General features: G+C 44.2%; 1 protein-coding gene across 2 annotated transcripts; it reads left to right on the top strand.

Moving 5' to 3' along the window:
* Positions 1 to 6,577: 6,577 nt before the first annotated feature.
* Positions 6,578 to 14,905, top strand: HIKESHI (heat shock protein nuclear import factor hikeshi). 2 transcript variants are annotated; one of them, XM_089508266.1, is made up of 5 exons: positions 6,578 to 6,656; positions 8,025 to 8,262; positions 10,373 to 10,524; positions 11,846 to 11,964; positions 14,676 to 14,905. In XM_089508266.1, the coding sequence occupies exons 1-5, from the start codon at positions 6,627 to 6,629 to the stop codon at positions 14,728 to 14,730; spliced, it is 594 nt and encodes a 197-aa protein (XP_089364392.1). In that variant the 5' UTR covers positions 6,578 to 6,626; the 3' UTR covers positions 14,731 to 14,905. The 2 variants fall into 2 exon arrangements, with proteins under 2 accessions (XP_089364392.1, XP_089364394.1); XM_089508268.1 differs by lacking the exon at positions 6,578 to 6,656 and adding an exon at positions 6,944 to 7,022.
* The last annotated feature ends 4,810 nt before the right edge of the window (positions 14,906 to 19,715 follow it).

The following is a 19,715-nucleotide window of genomic DNA, read 5'->3' as shown; positions in this document are numbered from 1 at the left end:
AAGGTCTGCTGGCCTGCTGTGATTTTGTGAATGCAGAATGTAATTTGTTGCAGTATTATACTATCTGTGAATGTTGGCTTTGATTGTCAACATATCTAGATCTTATGCCTGTGAAGACATGCTTAGAAATAGCATAGATGTTCACACTTGAAATCTCATCAACCGGGGCTAAACAGCTGAGGCAAATTATTTAAGTGTGAATAGTTGATATTGATTTAATATTGGTTCTAGAGCTCAGCTTGCTTTCTTATCGCAGATTTGAATCTCCTGGCTAGAATCTGTTTATAAAGGGCTGTTCATGTGGTGTCAGCATGATATATCGGTTTGCATGTTGGACTATGACTGGAGACCAGAGTTGAAATCTCTTGTCGGCCATGGAAACCCCCTGGGCAACCTTGGGCAAGTCACACTTTCTCAGCCTGAGAGGAAGGCAAAGGCAAACACCTTCTGAACAGATCTTGTCTAGAAATCCCAGTGATAGGTTTGCCTTAGGGTTGCCATAAGTTGGAAATGACTTGAAGGCACACAACAACAAAGACGTGTGGTGTAGTTTCTGTTAAGGGCCATAAGTGCTTAACAGTGTAGTGCTGGACAAAGAGGTGTTTCATGGATAATTACCACTTCTTGAGCCATGGGCTGCCAGTCCATAGTGAATTTGCATTGTGAAGAACAACAGCCCCCTGTTTTAATGCCCCATCCTTGGCAGCTAGTTAATTGACAAAAGCTTGCAGGAACAGGAAAAACTCTGAGAGCTGATAGATGAACAAAAGCCAGTGTAGCATAGTGGTTTGAATTTGACTATGACTCTGGAGACCAGGGTTCAATTACTGGCTTGGCCATGAAGCCCACTGGGTGATCTTGAGCAAGTCACACTTCTTTAGCCTCGGGGGAAGGCAATAGCAAACCTCTGAACAAATCTTGCCAAGAAAAATCCCATGAGAGGCTCAGCTTGTTGTTTGCCTTTGTTTCTGATGTCCCTAAGGCGAAGTTATCCTGGGGTTTTCATGGCAAGATTTGTTCAGAAGAGGTTTGCCATTGCCTCCTGTGATGCTGAGAGAGAGTGAGTGAGTTGTTGTTGTTGTTGTTATATTTATTTATATCCTACCTTTCTCCCAAAATTGCCAAAGATTACCCAGTGGAGTCGAAGGCTTTCATGACCGGCATCCATAGTTTTTTGTGGGTTTTTCGGGGTAAGTGGCCATGTTCTAGAAGAGTTTATTTCTCATGTTTTGCCAACATCTGTGGCTGGCATCTTCAGAAGATACCAACCACAGATGCTGGTGAAACATCAGGAACAAACTCTTCCAGAACATGGTCACACACCCCCCCAAAACGCACAAAAATTACCCAGTGGAATTTCACAGCTGAGCTGGGAATCTAAGCTTGGTCTGGTGTCATCCAATGCTCAAACCACTACGCCATGCTGGTCCTTCATTTTAGGGTTGCCATAAGTAGGAAATGACTTAAAAGCAAACAACAACAATAACAAGATGAACAATAGGGAGGATCCAACCTAGCTTTGCCACTCTTGAAAAGCCTGGGAACCACCACCAAGGAGGCCCTACCTCATGTCCTCACCAGGCATCCCTCTGACTTTAAGAGGGGCTGTTTTTCCACTGTTTATTATGACTTGTAAGTTATTTCCCTTTAATTTGAATGCAAATACCACTTATTTTGTGAGAACTAAATGTTATTGGATTTATATCCTGCTTTTGTCTCAAGATGGAATTCAAGCTACAAAGTGGAATGAGAATCTGTGGCATTAATCTGTTGTTCTTGCTTTAGGACACTTTAGGCTGCATCTACACTGCAGAAATAATCCGGTTTGACACTGCTTTCACTGGCCTGGCTCAATGCTATGTAAATCTGGGAATTGTAGTTTGTGACGGCCCCAGTGGGCCCTCTGGGACCACCACAAACTACAATTCCCAGAATCCCATAGCATTGAGCCAGGCCAGCTAAAGCAGTGTCAAACTGGATTATTTCTGCAGTGTGGATGCAGTCTTTAGAGTCCTTTAATGACAAGGACTCTAGGCAAGGAGCCAGTGTGGCCTAATGGTTTGAGCTTGGATTATGGCTCTGGAGACCATGGTTTGAGTCCTGGCTTGGGCAAGTCGGACTCTCTCAGCCCTAGAGGATGGCAATGGTAAACCTCCTCTGATGCAACCTGCCAAGAAAACCTTGCGATTGGTTTGCCTGTGGGTCGCCACAAATTGGAAACTACTTGAAGGCACACATTGACAAGAAAAGATGGAGGAAAAGGAGTGATTGGCTGTAAGAAGACCTCGAAAAAGGAACTTCTTTGTTGGATGGAGGCTTTCTTCTGTAAGGTATGGCTTGTGCTTCCTGATCAGGAAAGCTGACCAGTTCTGTGCTTAACAATACTACAAAAACCTCTTCAAACCATAAATTGCATGTGTTCACTATAATAGTACAATTCTGGGCATCCAATGGAATAAAGAAACAGCCTATAGTGGCTGCCCTCTGCTCCACTAGCTGCCATAGAGGGTTGGGGGGAGGTTAGGGACGCGGGGGATGCCAGGGTCAGGGATGACATCTGGGAGAGCGGAGCTCCTATCGAGGTAGTGTGGGGCAGGGGGAGGTATGGCGGTGGGAGAAGGGACTTGCGTTCCAGGGGAAGGCGAGATAGATGCATTATATCTATCCCGCCTTCCTGTCCCCCTCCCAACCTAAAGGACCTGAGGGTCTCTCCAACCGTGCCACAAACCCTGTCGCTGCTCCTGTGCAATGCCAGGTCTATTAACAACAAGTCCCACATCCTCCATGATCTCCTGGAGGACTCTAAGTGTGACCTGGCTTGCATTACCGAGACCTGGCTGGGGCCTGAAGGGGATGTTGTGTGGGCTCAGGCCCTGCCTGCCGGGTACTCGGTGAAGGACCAGCGCAGGTTAGGTGGGCGGGGGGGGGGTGTGGCCTTGGTACATAGGAACACCGTGTCCCTCACCAGGAACCACATCCGACAGACCACCTATATCGAGTGTATTTACCTGACCCTAAAGGCTAGGGACAGTCTAGGGATTCTGTTGGTGTATCGGCCACCCCGTGCATTAGCGGACTCCCTTAACGAGCTGACACAGTTGGTCGCTGAGCTGATGTTGGAAACGCCCAGGCTTCTTGTCCTGGGCGACTTCAACATCTCCCTCACGGCCAGCTATGTTCCATCCGGTGCGGCTCGGGAATTCATGGAGACCATGGCGTCCATGGGCCTGTCCCAGCTGATACAGGGTCCTACGCACTGTGCGGGTAATACCCTTGATTTGGTCTTCTGTACGGATGCGGAAAATCCGTGGGTGGAAATTGCTAAGATTTCCCCCTTGTCATGGACGGATCATTTCCTGGTAGAGGTGGAAATCAAGGCTTCTACCCAGATCCCTCCCGGGGGTGGTGGACCAGTTAGGATGGTCCACCCTCGAAGGCTGATGGAACCTCACAGGTTCCAAGAAGCCCTAGAGGGGCTCACGGTTGGAAATGATGGCGACTCTGTTGATGCCCTTACCGGTATCTGGAATACCGGTCTCTCCGGGGCTATACACAGAATCGCTCCCAAGCGTCCTCTCAGGCCCGCTTCCAATCGTAAGCCCTGGTATACGGAAGATCTCCGGGCGAGGAAGCGGGTTCTGCGACGACTAGAGTACCGTTGGCGGAAACACCTTCGCTTAAACGACAAGACTCTCCTAGACCGGCTGTTGAAGGACTATGGAGAGGCAATACGAGCAACAAAGAACTCGTTCTATGGTGCTCGTATTGCGTCCGCTGAGTCACGTCCGGCAGAGTTGTTCAGGGTGGTCAGGGAGCTAACTCAGCTCCCTCCTGCCCTGAACCAGATCCTTGAACCTTCTAAGGCCTGCTGTGACCTTTTTAATGACTTTTTTGTGGATAAAACTTCTCGCATAAGCGAAGGTCTGAACGCCGATGTCAATGCAGGGCCTAGGGTAGAAGTGTCCAGAGCCTCTGTGGACTGTGTTACACTGGATCAGTTTGAGTTGGTGAGTACCGAGGATGTGGACAAGATCCTCGGAAGTGTTCGGAAAACGACCTGCTCTCTTGATCCCTGCCCCTCGTGGTTAGCGGCCCAGGGGGGACCGGTAGTAATGACATTGCTACATCGGATAATCAACACCTCTTTGAGGGATGGGCAGTTTCCATCGGATCTTAAATTGGCCATCGTAAGACCGATCCTAAAAAAGCCCTCCCTCGACCCCCTGGTACATAATAATTATCGGCCTGTTTCGCTGCTACCATTTTTAGGGAAGGTGATCGAGAGGGCGGTTGCGATCCAGCTTCAGGCGGTCTTGGATGAAACTGATTATCTGGATCCATTTCAAACTGGCTTCCGGGCGGGTCACGGGGTTGAGACGGCCATGGTCGCCTTGGTCGATGATCTCCGTCTGAGCATCGACGGGGGAAGCGTGTCCCTGTTGGTGCTCTTGGACATCTCAGTGGCTTTCGATACCATAGACCATGGTATCCTTCTGGGGCGCCTGGCGGAGGTTGGGATCGGGGGCACTGCGCTCCAGTGGTTCCGGTCCTACCTCTCTGGGAGGTCCCAGATGGTGCAGCTGGGAGACGTGTGCTCCAGCGAGCGGGCCCTTAAAACTGGGGTCCCTCAAGGAGCCATTCTGTCTCCCATGCTATTTAACATTTACATGAAACCGCTGGGAGAGATCATCCGGAGACATGGGGCGCGGGGTTATCAGTACGCTGATGACACCCAGATTATTTTCTCTATGTCTCCGACTGATGCAGTGACCGGGGATGGCGTTTCTCCTCTCGTGGCCTGTCTGGAGTCAGTAATGGACTGGATGAGGAAAAACCGACTCAAACTAAATCCAGAGAAAACGGAGGTACTAGTGATAGGTTCCCCCGGTCCGGGAATGGCGGTGGTTCCACCTGTCCTGAACGGGATCACGCTCCCCGTGAAGGACTCCGTGCGCAGTCTGGGAGTGCTTCTTGATTCGTCGCTTCATCTAACTGCTCAGGTGAATGCGACGGTCAAGAGCACCTGTTATCAGCTTCGGCTGATCCGCCAGCTGCGCCCATACCTGGACCGGAGGGACCTAGAAACTGTTGTACATGCTCTGGTAACTTCGAGATTGGACTTCTGCAACGTACTCTACATGGGGCAACCCTTATACCAAACTCGGAAGCTTCAATTGGTACAGAATATGGCAGCCCGGCTGGTCACTGGGGCTACCAGGACCAGCCATATAACACCTATACTTAAAGATCTTCACTGGCTGCCTATTCGCTTCCGAGCTCAATATAAGGCGTTGGTTATTACCTATAAAGCCCTAAATGGCTTGGGCCCAGGATTTCTGAAGGACCGCCTCTCCCCGTACAATCCGCCTCGCACCCTCAGAACATCTGGGCAGCAACTGCTGAAGGTGCCAGGGGCTAGGCTAGCTTCTACGTCTAGAAGAGCCTTTTCCACAGCTGCCCCTGCCCTTTGGAATACGCTGCCCATTGAGCTCCGCTCATCTACTACCCTGGCCCAATTTAGGAAGGATCTCAAGACCTTCCTATTTAAGCAGGCATTCCCCGACTAAACATCCTGTGGGCCTCCCTCCTCTTCCGTGGCCATGAGGATGGGCTAATGGGGCTTTTATTTTTATTTTCATTTTTGTATTGGTATTGATGTTTGCTGTGTTTTTAATCTGTATTTGTTGCATTGTTGCATTTGTAAGCCGCCCTGATCTTTTTGGAAGGGCGGGATATAAATAAAGATTTTATTATTATTTATTATTTATATAAAACATTTTGAAAACGACCATACTTTAAAAATATGTTATTGACTTTATGCAGAGAAATAACCCAGGTTGACACCACCTTTAACCACCACGGCTCAATGCTATGGAATTCTGGGAATTGTAGTTTTGTGAGACATTTAGCCTTCTCTGTCAGAGAGCTGTGGTGCTACAGGAAACTACAATTCCCAGGATTCCCTAGTACTGAGCCAGGGCAGTTAAAGCGGTCTCAAACTGGAGTATTCCTCTTGCAGTACTTTACATTGGAACCAGGACCAGAACACACTGCAGAAACAATCCAGTTTGAGACCGCTTTAACTGCCCTGGCTCAGTACTAGGGAATCCTGGGAACTGTAGTCTATTGTGGCCCAAGAGCTTGCTCTCTGACAGAGAAGACTAAATGTCCCACAAAACTACAGTTCCCAGGATTCCCTAGCACAGAGCCGGGGCAGTTAAAGTGGCCTCAAACTGGATTATTTCTGTAGTGTGTTCTGGTCCCTAGTTCAGTTTTAAAGTTGTGAGGAGAACAAACTCCTTATTTGTTATTCTATCCTCCCTTAAGTTCCTCAAACAAGTCTTGCTCTTTAGCTACCAGCCAAAAGACTACATATCCCAAGAGGCCTTTCGACAAGTGTGTAAATGACTTCGCTTCGATCTCTGCGCGGTGCATTCTGGGATAAGTAGTTCTCTTTCCAAACTGGGGGAACTAGCCAAATTGACTGGGAATATTTTGCTTCCGCTTAACCCCGGACGTAATATCTTTTTGGGGGGCGGGGCAGGGGGGTTGGGACAGGGGGCTTACATCTGGACTGGCCAGAGGTTTATAGAAAGGGCCGCCTCGGAGGAGCCGCCGCAGCCATCATGTTTGGCTGTTTGGTTGCGGGGAGGCTGGTGAGTGAGTGGGCGGGGCCTTTGGCCGTAGGTCGCCATGGAAACGAGAGGGAGGGGGTCACCATGGAAACCAGACTGCACGGGGTTTCCCGAAGAGCGTTGCGGGGGGGTGTTGGTTTCCATGGCAGCCTGCGAGGCTGGGCCTAGCGAACAGCGGTCCCTCCAAACTGTGTGCCCTTTAAGGGATTTGGCTTTGGACTTCAGCTCCCAGAAGCCTCAGCCATGTCGGCCAGTATGCCTGGGATTCTGGGAGCTGGAGTCCAAAGCCAATTCTCTTAAAGGGCCCAGTTTGGATACCGCTGGTCCAAATAAAGGCATTCTCCCTCCTCAAGTGAACTACTCTCTGCCTTTTAGGCCTCCATAGAGGTTGAAGGGTTTGTGAGGGGAGGTTTGGAACAGAGTGTTTCCCCCCAAATGCACACACACACACACACATTATATATATGTGTGTGTTATATACATTATGATAACATACACACACACAATGTGCATGTGTATATGTATATATATATTTAGGGGGAAGCACTGTGCATGTTGATGTGTGGCTTCCAAATATCCCCTTATTATTATTATTATTATTATTTGTATTCCGCTTTTTCACAAGGAATCGAAGCAGATTCCAACAGTATAAATAAAACATCAATTAAAAATTACAATTTAAAAACTCATGATAAAAACAGTAGTTGAGCTATAAAAAAAGATTGAACATCAAAAAATCTAAATCTATCCAATAGGAATGCATTAACAATTTTGGGCAGATTAGCGTAGGAAATGAATCTTCCTCTAGCGGAGGGGGACAGGGGTGATGGTACCAATCAGTTTTGGTGTCGGGATCAATAGCTTTTGTGGACTTGATTATTTGCAGTTTCGATTACTACGTTCTCTCCAGGCATCTCTAGCTCCTCCAGCACAGTTCTGCCAGAAGCTGACCTTGGAGTTTTATTTTTAATCCGCCTTTCTCCCAAAAACGGACCCTATAGAAAAACACATGAAAAACGCAATAGAAAAACATGTTAAAAACAGAATTAAAATAACCTAATTAAAAACACTCCAAGTTAAAATTTAAGACATGCAAAAGTTGTGCTGGAGGACCTAGAGGTTCCCAGGGAAAAGGCCTCTTCCCTAGGCATTTGTAATTCTTTGGTCCACTTCCGGCAGATGTGGACCAAACACTCATCGGAGGACCTGGAGGCTCCTAGATTGGTGTTCTCTCTCTGTGCTGAAAGGAACGGTGGTTTTTTATTTGCGGTTTTTCCACATTCAGTCAGTGTGGAGGGACCACTGTATATGTACACACACACATACAAATATTTATACACACATACACATACAAGCACTTTCATTTAACTACTTGTTTTTATTTTGTAGGTACAGACAGTGGCACAGCAGGTAGCAGAAGACAAGTTTGTGTTTGACTTGCCAGACTACGAAAGCATCAACCACGTTGTGGTCTTCATGCTGGGGACCGTGCCCTTTCCAGAGGGCATGGGTGGCTCCGTTTACTTCTGCTACCCCGATGAGAACGGGGTAGCGGTGTGGCAGCTGCTGGGCTTTGTGACAAATGAAAAACCGAGTGCCATCTTCAAAATTTCTGGCCTAAAAACTGGTAAGAGCGGAGAGCCCAGTTACTGGAACCTAGGAATATATCATTTTAAGGATTGGCCACTGGTGGCCAACATTTTAATTCAGCCATTGTGTTGCTTTCCATGAGCCTCACAGCATAGCCCTTGGTTTCAGTTAGCCTGGCAAGAGAGAGGGGAAAGGTTTCTATAACCCCCTCCTCTGTGCACAGCTATTCAGGTGATTAGTGAAGGGGGTTTGGCACCTGGGGAATTATGGGAGCTGTAGTCCAGTGCATCTAAAGGTACCATGTTGAAGGCTCTTGATCAGGGGTAGGCAACCTGCAGCCCGCGAGCCGGATGTGGCCCGGCGAGGCCTTGGGACCTGCCCCAGCCCAGTCCTGCCGCCGGGGCCTTTGGTGTCTTGTGCAAGGGGCATGGTGGGGCAATTGTCTATAGAAGCCTCAGAAACATGCATTTATCTTAACATTTTTTAAAAAATCAGCAAATTTTTTTGCGTGTCCTCCATTTTTTATTTAAAAAGTGCCCTCCATTTGAAAATTTTGTCCTACATTTGTCCCGGTTAATTTATTTATTTAATTTTTAAAAAAATATTTAATTATTTATTTTTTGGCTTTGGCCCCCCAGTTGTCTGAGGGACAGCAACCTGGCCCCCAGCTCAAAAGGGTTGCCTACCCCTGCTCTTGATTCACACCTGGAAGCCAATGGTTGAGGCCCATAGAAGCAGAGATGCAAAATCGGTAGCCTTTGTCCATCTTTAGTGTGGCCTCTCTGCATGGAGGAATTCTGCCCATTTCCCTCAATGGGCAGCTGATATGCATACATGCATATAAACAGGTGCAGCCCCTGAACCTTTAACCTGTGCCAGATAAAAGTGCCCATAAGGGTGAGAACTCAAGCTGGAGAGGGGGGAAGGAAACTCTAAAGCATGTTGTCTGTCTCTGCTCTTGTAAATCTGTGTCAGCTGTTTGGACAAAGGTTGCTGACCCTCCAGTCCTGCTGAGTTAACAAGATTTCTTTCGCCTCCCCTCAGTTAAACAAGGGATTTATCTGAACTAGGCTTTACATGGCTATCTTCACAGCTGTGCATAATCTAAAAAGGCCTTAACTACCCACCCCATTCTACTAGTAATTCTATTTTTTAAACTAAGACTATCTCAGAAAGATTTTAATGCCCTCTGATCTAACATGGAAAAGAGAAAACTGGGAGCTGGTGTTTGTGTTGAGTCCTCCTAGCAGATGTCCACATATGTTTTCTGGTAATCCCTTTTATGGTGGAAAAAGAGGAAACTATATTGATTCTGAACTACATTGCCACCCTGTGTCAGCTTGAATTCCCATCAAGCAGTCAGCTAAAGCAAGAAGACTGTCCTTCCTGTAGCGTAACACATCTTTTTCCTGGTTTAGTTTGTTTCTTCCCCTACATTCTCCAAAGTCAGGGTGGGGAACTGCAGAGAGGATGAGGGTTGTTTGCCCTCAATGGGTCTCACTGGCATCCCCAGCATGACCAGGAATTATGTTCTCTTGTCACTTCTGAAAATTGGCCATGTTTCTGTTTTTTCCCTTCTCTTTCTTTCTCTGAGGTATAGGGGATTATGAGAGATACTCAGAGAGAAGGGAATATAAACTACATTTTTAATGGTTTTGCTGCTTTTGGGGTTTTTTTTGGCCAAAAACATTTAAAACAATGGGGGGGGGGAGACCTGGGGGCCTTGGAGAAGCTTTGAGAACTTCAGGGCCTGAACAGACAGGCCAAAATAAAGTTGTTGAGGCCGGAAGCCACGCCAAAGCCATGCGTATGTCATTTAAACATCATACCTCCAAAGTGACCCAAAGCAGCTTTATTTTAGTCTGTCTGTTCAGGCCTTCAGAATCCAATCTTCGCAGTGGTGAGAGGGAGCATGTGCAACTCTTGGGCCACAGCCATCACTGCCATAAATGATTGCTAGAGTTTGTGATTTTGAATTATTTTAAAGATATTATTATTGTAGAGCGGTGTTGTGTATTTCATCCTGCTAAGAGGATCGATACCACTCTTGTTCAAGAGGTCTTGTGTAAATCTGGGGCTTGTTTAGAACTGATCTCCTGTGGAGACAACAGTTAATGTATTAAGACTATTTTTGATGTCTCTTTTAGGGAAGGGCAGCCAACATCCGTTCGGAGCCATGAACATCCCCCAAATGGCATCTGTAGCCCAGATTGGAATTTCTGTGGAGCTGCTGGAACTCTTGGCTCAGCAAACTCCTGTAGCAAGTGCTGCTGTATCATCAGTCAATTCATTCACAGAGGTAATTGGGAAGCTGTTTTGATTCCAGTTATCATTGGCAGAGCAATCTTATTGTTACCAGGCCTTGAAGCATCGGGCATTATCCAGTATGGACAACTGATGCACTACTGAATTGTTCACTGGTTAGGCTAGTGCTCATTCAGCTGTTTCCAGAAGAGTCATGACCGAAATCTATCTATCTATCTATCTATCTATCTATCTATCTATCTATCTATCTATCTCCATCTAGCCATCCATCCATCCAATTTCTCACCTTTCTATGAGCACAGGATTCAAGGCAGCTTTCAACCATATAAAACAAAATACAACTAAAAACCCATTAATACAAAAGTTTTTTAAAAACCCAGTTAAACCACAATTCTGTTTGAAAACCACAAGTTAAAAACTGTTTTAAACAACCTTCTAAAATATAATCAAATATAGACACAACACATCCGTAAAAATGTTCCATCTGCTGCGACAGGTTTAAAACCAAAGACCTCCCTAAATTGCTATGGGATCCCAGAGACACTTAAGGTTAAAGTATGTATTGATATGTTTGTCCTTTTTTGCCTGCCAGACGAAGCTGTCATTTCTAACATCAGCATTAGAAGTCTATTTTAAAATAAGACTGGAAAACTACTTTCTCTCTCATCATTTTGACGTGGTGGTTTGGCACATCTGTGTGTATACAGGCTGACAAGGGGCCAAAAGCATTTGGAGTATGGAGTTGTCCTATACAACACTTGCTTCCTAACTAATGTCCCTGATAGAGGCTTGTAAACTTATAAATAATATTCAGTGACAAAATACGACACAAAATCTCCCTTTGAGACACTGTTTCTCTAGTGTTGGTGGGATATCGTCTTTTGTTGGTGGGATATCGTTTTTTGTATCCCCCCCCTTCCCTAGCTTTCACAACTGCTTGTACTGTATTTGTCCCAGTCTACCTTCTTGCTGACATGTCTGGAAGCAGTCTCCTTACCTGAAGCCTGTTCTGAAACTGGTCATGATTTAGCAATTTCAAACAGATCAGCTGAGCATGTAATCACAGCTGTGTAGAAACTAGAGATACGCACCATTGTTTTATCATATTGAGGGTTGTATCCAGTGGTTGTGCAACCAGTCTTTCCCATCCCCTTCTCCACCTCCCCTTTTGAGATGCCTGTAACTTCTGAAAATCCACTCTGTAGGGTTGGGAGCCCTCTTGAATGGTAGGAGTGTGTTGCAGTGCCATAATGGAATTGCTTGTAATCAGATGGGAAATGGTGTTACAGTATGTTTGCATGCTTTTGTTTAAATCATATATAAGTTCATTCATTTATTTATTTTGTGTATTTCAGTTCACTCAAAAGATGCTAGACAATTTTTATAACTTCGCTTCATCCTTTGCTGTCACTCAAGCCCAAATGACACCCAACCCATCTGAAGCTTTCATTCCTGCAAACGTAGTTCTGAAATGGTAAGGAGACAAAAACTTCTCTGCAGCTGTACATGGTCTTGTGAGAACTCAGTTTCACCTGTAACAGCAATATTAGAATTGTAACTACCCATATAAACTCCCATAGCATTAGTTGAGTAAACATGGATTGCATCCTACTAGCAGTGTAGTCTTGTGCATGTCTTGTAAATAGCCACTCACCTGGTTACCTGTGGCAAGCCTGACTTCTCTCCAGGTGAGCAGGCACAGAATGTTTACAAAACTTGGGACATTGGGGGAGGTATATTTAAGAATATAACATCAGCTAAATGTGTTTGTTTAACATGTAAATAAACATTTTGATGGGCTCATCTCTTTGGACTTATTTAAAAGGAGTTCTGGTATATCAATTGAATCATAAAAAGTGTCCTTTAAAGACAGTATAGAACCAGGTGGACACACTGCCTCCTTCAAGACCTTGAAGGACCATCCAGCCCCCTTCCTTCACTTTCCCAACTTTACTTTATTTTTTTAAATTGATTAAATTAGTCAGCAGATTTTAAATAGTTTATTTTTAATGCAGGTAGTTAGAGAAACTGCAGATAATATTAAAAGAGATTCTCTACTCTGCGTGAGAGAAGAGGAAAATCCCTTTTATAGCATGTTTTCTCTCTACTGACATGCATGCACACTAAGAATGAAAGCTTAGAGATCTGAATTTTCCATCACATCATCTTGATAAACTGTGTTATTGTGTGTTTTCATATACAGATTTTTACATTTTAGCAGGTAGATGGTCTGAAATCATGATGAATTGATTAGGATTTTTAAAGCTTAGAGAGTGTTTCCTCATCACTGTACATTTTATTACAGTAGGATAATTAGTCTTGTAATCACTTAAGATTTGCTTTTTTATATTAATTTCCCATTACCCATGGGCTAGGAATTTAAAAATCTGAAAACAGCCTTAGTTGCTAGTGTGCTTTAGTAGATACTACAACCCAGCATTTTATAGTAGTTAAAGAGCTGAACTAGGAATATGAAGATCCAGATTCAAATCCCCATTCAGACACCAACCATCTTGTGCTAGTCATCTAGTTTCAGCCCAATCTGCTTCATCAAATTGTTGTGAGGATAACATAGGCTGGGGAAAAGGACAATCATCTATACCACTTTGAGCTTCTAGGGGGAAAGGTGAGATACCAATTAAATATTCCAAATATTTTATGACTCAGTGTGCATAAGAAGTGCCTTATCTGAGTAGCTGTCCTTGTGCAGGGAAGCACTGTTCTCTGTTCCCTTGCTCAGAGAGATTTGGCTAAGGGTGATGCAGACTGCTGCTTTTTTGAGTGCTGGCAACAGCAAAGAAAAGGAACTCCTCATACAGAATGTTTATACTACATCTATAGTAATGAGAAATAGTGGGTAAGAATCCCAGGCCTGTTGTATTCTTAAGAAATCTTAAATGATATTGTGTTGCTACTTCTAAACTAAGATGGTATACAGTGGACCCTTGTTATCTGCTGGGGTTTGGTTCCAGGAACCCCGTGAATAACAAAATCCGTGTATGCTCAAGTCCCATTAAATACAATGGCACAGCAAAATGGTGTCCCTTATATAAAATAGAAAAATCAAGGTTTGATACTTGAAATTTATACCTTTTTTGAATATTTTCAACCTGTGGATGCTTGAATCCGTGTATAAAAAATCCATGGATTTGGATTGTTCATATTTAACCTTTTTTTTTCTTTTTTGCTTTTTAAAGAGTTTCAGTATTGCCTTGGGAGTTTTTAAAGGGAAAAAGCTATGTTGTAAATACGGAAGCAAATAAGTATTGCACAGAATTGTTTATTCATTCTAATCTTACTCGTTTATTCTTGCAGTGGTTCATTGAGATGGCATAGTAGGAAAGTCAGATCTGTTATCCTTCACTTATTCTATGTATGTGTGTGTGGAGGGGGGAAAGATTAATGGCTTAATTCTTCTATTCTCATGCATGTAAACGTCCCCACAGAGAGCTTATGATGTAGGGTAGGATATAAATATTTTAACTAAATAAAGGAAATTTGCTTTTTCTGGAGTACCTGTCCTTGATCACATTTATTCTCTCTTACCTTGCTATGCTATTACTATATAATAGATTAGCCTATGTGACGTAACTTAACTTTCCTCACAAAGATGCTCTGGGTTGTTACGAAATTAAAATTTGGAAAATAACAAACCAAGTATATCACAGGTCGAAAATGGCTAGCCCTTCAGATGTTTTAGACTAAAGCTTTTAAAGTTGTTTTCCATTGACTCTGTTGGCTGGAATTGATGGGAACTGAAGTCCAAAAATTCTAGAGAGCCCAAGGGTTCCCAGTCTTTATGTGTGTCTTTTTTTTTTCCTTGAAGGAAAGGTAGGAAATAGATGAGTCAACAAAGTAGATGCAGGAGCTTTCTTATCTGTAGGAACAGCCTTCATAACAGTAATGTGGAAAAGATTAGATGTTGGAAAATTGTATCTGATTTACAGGAGAGGCTGATGGTGTGAGAAATGACTGGGGGAATTACATGGCATTCAACATAGATGTTTGAAGGTTAGATAAGCCTCTGTACAACTTGGGCCCTCTGTTTGTGCCCAAAGGGGAAAGGTCAGGCCCTTAATTTATGTTTCCTCCCACAAACCCAGCAATGTAGCTGGAAGGTTCCAGTGGTTTGTGTCAACGGTGTGTCATGATTTTCATGTATATTCATTTTCCTCTTTTTTCCAGGTATGAGAATTTCCAAAGACGACTAACTCAGAATCCTTTATTCTGGAAAACATAATCTTGAGTCAAGTTCTTTGAGATGCACTCTAGCCATTGGTCACATCTTGAAATATTGAGCCTACTAAAGAAAATCTCAATGGATTCATTCAAATTTGAGAAGAAGGAGGAGGGAGGGGGAAACACAGCTTTTGTAATATTTTTGAGACTGTTTCAAATTAAAGCCCTAAAAATTATCTCTTGTTGTGTTTGTTTTCTTACTTTAATTAAAAGTGAGTATAGCCCAAAGAACTCATGAAATGTGAACACATCTATTTTGATTGAATGAACAAGCCACAAGGTCAGTTGTTTCTTCTTTAATGTACCAAGCTTTGACACATGCTTTCCAAATGGCAGGTTAAATTATGTCAGAAACCTGTATTGGCACTTAGGGCTATACAGTTCCATTAGTAACCTCTTGTGCTAATTAATCACCATGTTTTGCAGACCTGCTCTTTTTAAATTATGTGTTCTAGGATTGGGGCAGGATGGAGAAGAGCTATAGAAAAACAGACTTTTGGTGTGAGATTGCAGCAGCATGCCTGCAGTATATACTTCAGTACATTAAACCCTGAGCTATTACTTCAGAAGCAAAATAGTATCAATGACTTCTTACTGTTTTAAAGGGTACATTTTACAGCATGCCCGCGCCATATGTGGGCTTGCCATATGCGGATTCAAGGTCATATGGACGGTAAGCCCCTATAGAATGATTGTCTCCGACTGATGCAGTGACCAGGGATGGCATCTCTCCTCTCGTGGCCTGTCTGGAATCGGTAATGGGCTGGATGAGGGAAAACAGACTCAGCCTGAATCCAGAGAAAACGAAAGTACTCGTGATAGGTTCTCCCGGCCCGGGGATGGCGGTGGTTCCACCTGTCCTGAACGGGATCACGCTTCCTGTGAAGGACTCAGTACGCAGTCTGGGGGTGCTTATTGACTCGTCGCTCCATCTTACTTCTCAGGTGGATGCGACGGTCAAGAGCACCTGCTATCAGCTTCGGCTGATATGCCAGCTGCGTCCCTACCTGGACCGGAGGGACCTTGAAACTGTAGTACACGCTCTGGTAACCTCTCGATTGGATTTCTGTAACGCGCTCTACATGGGACAACCCTTGTACCATACCTGGAAGCTGCAACTAGTGCAGAATATGGCAGCATGACTGGTCACTGGTACTTCCAGGGCCAGTCTTATAACACCTGTGCTTAAAGACCTTCATTGGCTGCCTATTCGCTTCCGGGCGCAATACAAGGTGTTGGTTATTACCTATAAAGCCCTAAATGGCTTGGGCCCAGGGTACCTGGAGGACCGCCTCTCTCCGTACAATCCGCCCCGCACACTCAGATCAACTGGGCAGCAATTATTAAGAGTTCCAAAGGCTAGACTAGTTACTACCACCAGGAGGGCCTTTACCACATTGGCCCCCAACCTCTGGAACTCGCTGCCCATTGAGCTCCACTCGGCCACCTCCCTGGCCCAATTTAAGAAGGGGTTGAAAACATATCTTTTCGAGCGGGCTTACCCCTGACTATCCCCCGGTATATTTTCTCACCCCTCCGTCGTCAGCTGGTTGAGCTGGCATGAGTTTGCTTGTTTTTATTGCAATGTTTTAATGTATTTTAATATGTTTAATTGTATGGATTTTCTTGCTGTACACCGCCCTGATTTTTAGAAGGGCGGTATAGAAATAAATAATAATAATAATAATAATTATTACTATTATTATTATTGGGGCATGTGGTGCGCAAAGCACACCCCACTCATACAAATGGGACTTGAGGCCCTGCGATTTTTGCCTTATGCAGGAGGGTCCGGAACACTTCCCTCATGTATGGCAAGAGCTGACTGTATTAGAAATACTAAACTCGCCACACCAGTTTTTCCTAGTTTCTGAGTGCATGAACCATAGCTCCCATCAGCCCAGCCATTATTGCTAGAGGAATAGCCCTCCTTCCCCCCAATCGACCTTTGATATCAATTTAATATTAAAAGGAATGTTTGGTCATGTAGTGTCATCCACAGGCATGTCCTCTGAGTTTGAGGAGGAAGCTGAGAGCGTAGGGGACATGCCAGGACTAAAGCCACTCCAGCAGCCTCTGGAAGTAAGCCTGCAGCCAGTACCAGAACCAAGTTCCCAGGAGCAAAGTTTTCCCCCACCTGAGCCAGACATGCCAGTGGCTACTCCCACAGAGAGATGCCAGGAAAAAGAGACAACTGCATTTTCTGCACTTTAGTAGGAAGCAGGCTGCTAACCAGGACCACCTGCAAGACCCTGATGGCCTATAAATATCCCAGCACCTCCCTCTGTCCACCATGGTTGACAGTCATCCTTTTTGCTTCAGGAAATGTCTTGCTGTTGACTGAAACTTTGCTTGGACCTGGACTACACTTTTCAGATTTTCCTTTCAAACCTGCTGGACTGGACTGACTGAAACCTTGTTATGACCCTGGGCTAGATTATATGACCACTGCTTTTGCTGCCAAAGACTTGGTAAGGCTAGCTTCCTTTCTGCCTCTCCCTTAGTGCTTGACATGCTGAGCCTCTGAACTGAGGGTTTGGCTAGCCTCCCAAGGCTAAAACAGGACACGCAGCCACCAAAGGTACCCCGGCGCAAGGAAAATAGTCTGCCCAAAATAAGGAGATCTTGCAGGCCTGGCTTGGAAGTGCTAGCACATGTAGACAGGATATGTCCTTTGAGGCTGGAATCTACATATTCCCTTCACGCATAAGGGTGAATGTGAGCGATACACTGGAAACTTGCCAAAAAGTTGGGAGTCAAAGCGTACTTTCCTCTGGAGATGACACTTCTTTGTGTGAAACATCTGAATATATTGCCCTGCCACTTCCACACACCTCTGGCCATTCTGTCTCCTGGAAAAATCCACTCAAAATGTCTGAGAAACTGCCTCAGGACACATTTGCTCTTATAAATATGCCCTTTTGGGGAAGCCCCAATTCAGTCTTGGTTAAGATCAGACAGCCACCCTGTCCATTTCTCCCTTCACACACACAGGGCCATCCAGGTCTAGGCTGTGTACAGAACCAGACGCATCAATTGCATCCCTGTGCCTGAATCTGGTAAAGTATTGCCCTCTGCTAAATCCTCTGGAATTGCTATCAGCTACCACCTTTACATTGTTAGTTCTTGTACAACTGTGTGAGTGTCTCCTAGTGAAAGCTGATTTCCCCCTTGTTCTTATAAATAAAACCAAACTAATTTAGAATTTGCTGACTTTTGACCCCGGCTTTTGAAGCATTACCCACAGTTTTTTGTGGAGTTTTTTGGGCTGTGTGGCCGTGTTCTGGGAGAGTATATTCCTGACATTTCACCAGCAGCTGTGGCTGGCAGAGAATGCTGGCATGGAAGAGAGTAGGGTATATAGAAGAAAGGTCATTGAGTAGAGTAGATGTGATCTCCTGGTCCCGAGTTTTTCCAAACTCCTCCAGAACACAGCCACATAGCCCAAAAAACCCACCAAAAACTATGGATGCCAGCTATGAAAGCTTTCAAGTTCTTCACATTACCCAAAGTCCTCTTGCTGCTTCCAATTGAGCTAAATTGATTCCCGTACTGAATACAATTGTGGATGTCCCCTCGGGGCCCCAGCATTTTGGGTAACATCAGCAATAAAAGGATAGGGAGGGCTGTAGTTTGAAACAACCAGAAGTAGTGGTTCTCAACCTTTGGTTCTCCATTTGCTTTGGACTTCAGATCCCAGAAGCTTCAGCTAACTTGGCCAATAGTTAGGAATTAAGGGAACTGAAGTCCAAAACATCTAGAGGGCCAAAGGTTGAGAACCACTGAACCAGAGAAACTCAGGTTAAAAAAGAGTGCTGTTTATGGTGGTCCTTGGACTAGCGTTGGTTTGTGAGCCATCACCTGTTGATCCTTGGAGTTTCCAGGAAAGAAGCAATAGTAGTCAATGGGTATAAATATGATGCCTGTCTTATGGGAAAAAATAAATTGCCACTCCCCCACCATTGAATAGATGAGGAATTCTCAGCTTATAATACAGTAATGTGACTGAAACAAGAAACCAGACCTGGTTAGCACTTGAAAGGAAGACTGCCAGGGAATACCTTCTTATATTCTGAGTAAGACAGTAGCAAACCTCTGAACAAATTTTTGCCAAGAACACTGTATAATAACACCACTATACATCAGATAGTCACATTAATTCAATCCAAATACTGTTTTATATACAGTTTAAAAAAAACCTTGTATTTAACTCATTATATAATATTGTTCCATACATTTTGGCTTATTTAAATTATCTGTTTTAATGCTATCTTTAAGCTGCCCTGAGATTTCTTGATTTGGGATGGTGTATAAATAATTTAACAAATTAATTAATTAATTAAGTAAATAAATAATAAAAATGTTGTATGTTATTATTATTATTATTATTATTTTTAGCCCACCTCTCCCTACGGATCAAGGCGGGTTACAATAAAAAGAAATAAAATACGTAACAGAAGATAATAATCAATACATAACTTAACAGAATAATCAAATTAAACAACCCCCAACCCTCCACCAACAGTGAAATAATAACAATCAAATACAAATAACATAATTATTACACAAAATAACTAAATGATTATATAACAGTTAAAAGCAGGCAGTGGAGTAGGACAGCCAGGGGCAGACAGTATGTGGTGGAAAGACGAGTTATCAGTGTAACTAATAAAGAAACAATAATATTGATTTGCATGTGTATTGTTCTGTTGCTGTGCAAATCACTCCTGCATTTCCAGGTCACACAGTATATATACCCAACTCCTTTCTAGGCAAGCATTCTCTGAAGATGCCAGCCACAGATGCTGGCAAAACATTGGGAAGAAACTCTTCTCAAACATGGCTACATAGCCTGAAGAACCCACAAAAAAGTGTTCAATATGTTGAAGAGAGATTTTGCTGCACATTTGAGACTAACTGAAAGAAAGAAGTTGCCAGCATGAGCGTTCATAGACTAAAGGACCTGAACAGACAGGCCAAAATAAA

Source organism: Sceloporus occidentalis, unplaced genomic scaffold (genome assembly GCF_023333645.1).
Source record: "Sceloporus occidentalis isolate IW3139 unplaced genomic scaffold, rSceOcc1.0.p SCAF_2, whole genome shotgun sequence".
NCBI lineage: Eukaryota > Metazoa > Chordata > Lepidosauria > Squamata > Phrynosomatidae > Sceloporus > Sceloporus occidentalis.
Note: the sequence above shows the minus strand (reverse complement) of the source record. Positions and strands in the feature narration are given on the sequence as shown.

Bases quoted from the DNA above. Each gene is read 5' to 3' on its own strand.
- HIKESHI (XM_089508266.1), top strand. From the start codon at position 6,627: ATGTTTGGCTGTTTGGTTGCGGGGAGGCTG. The intron at 8,263-10,372 runs GTAAGAGCGGAG...TGTCTCTTTTAG, and splicing joins AATTTCTGGCCTAAAAACTG to GGAAGGGCAGCCAACATCCG. The intron at 10,525-11,845 runs GTAATTGGGAAG...TGTGTATTTCAG, and splicing joins CAGTCAATTCATTCACAGAG to TTCACTCAAAAGATGCTAGA.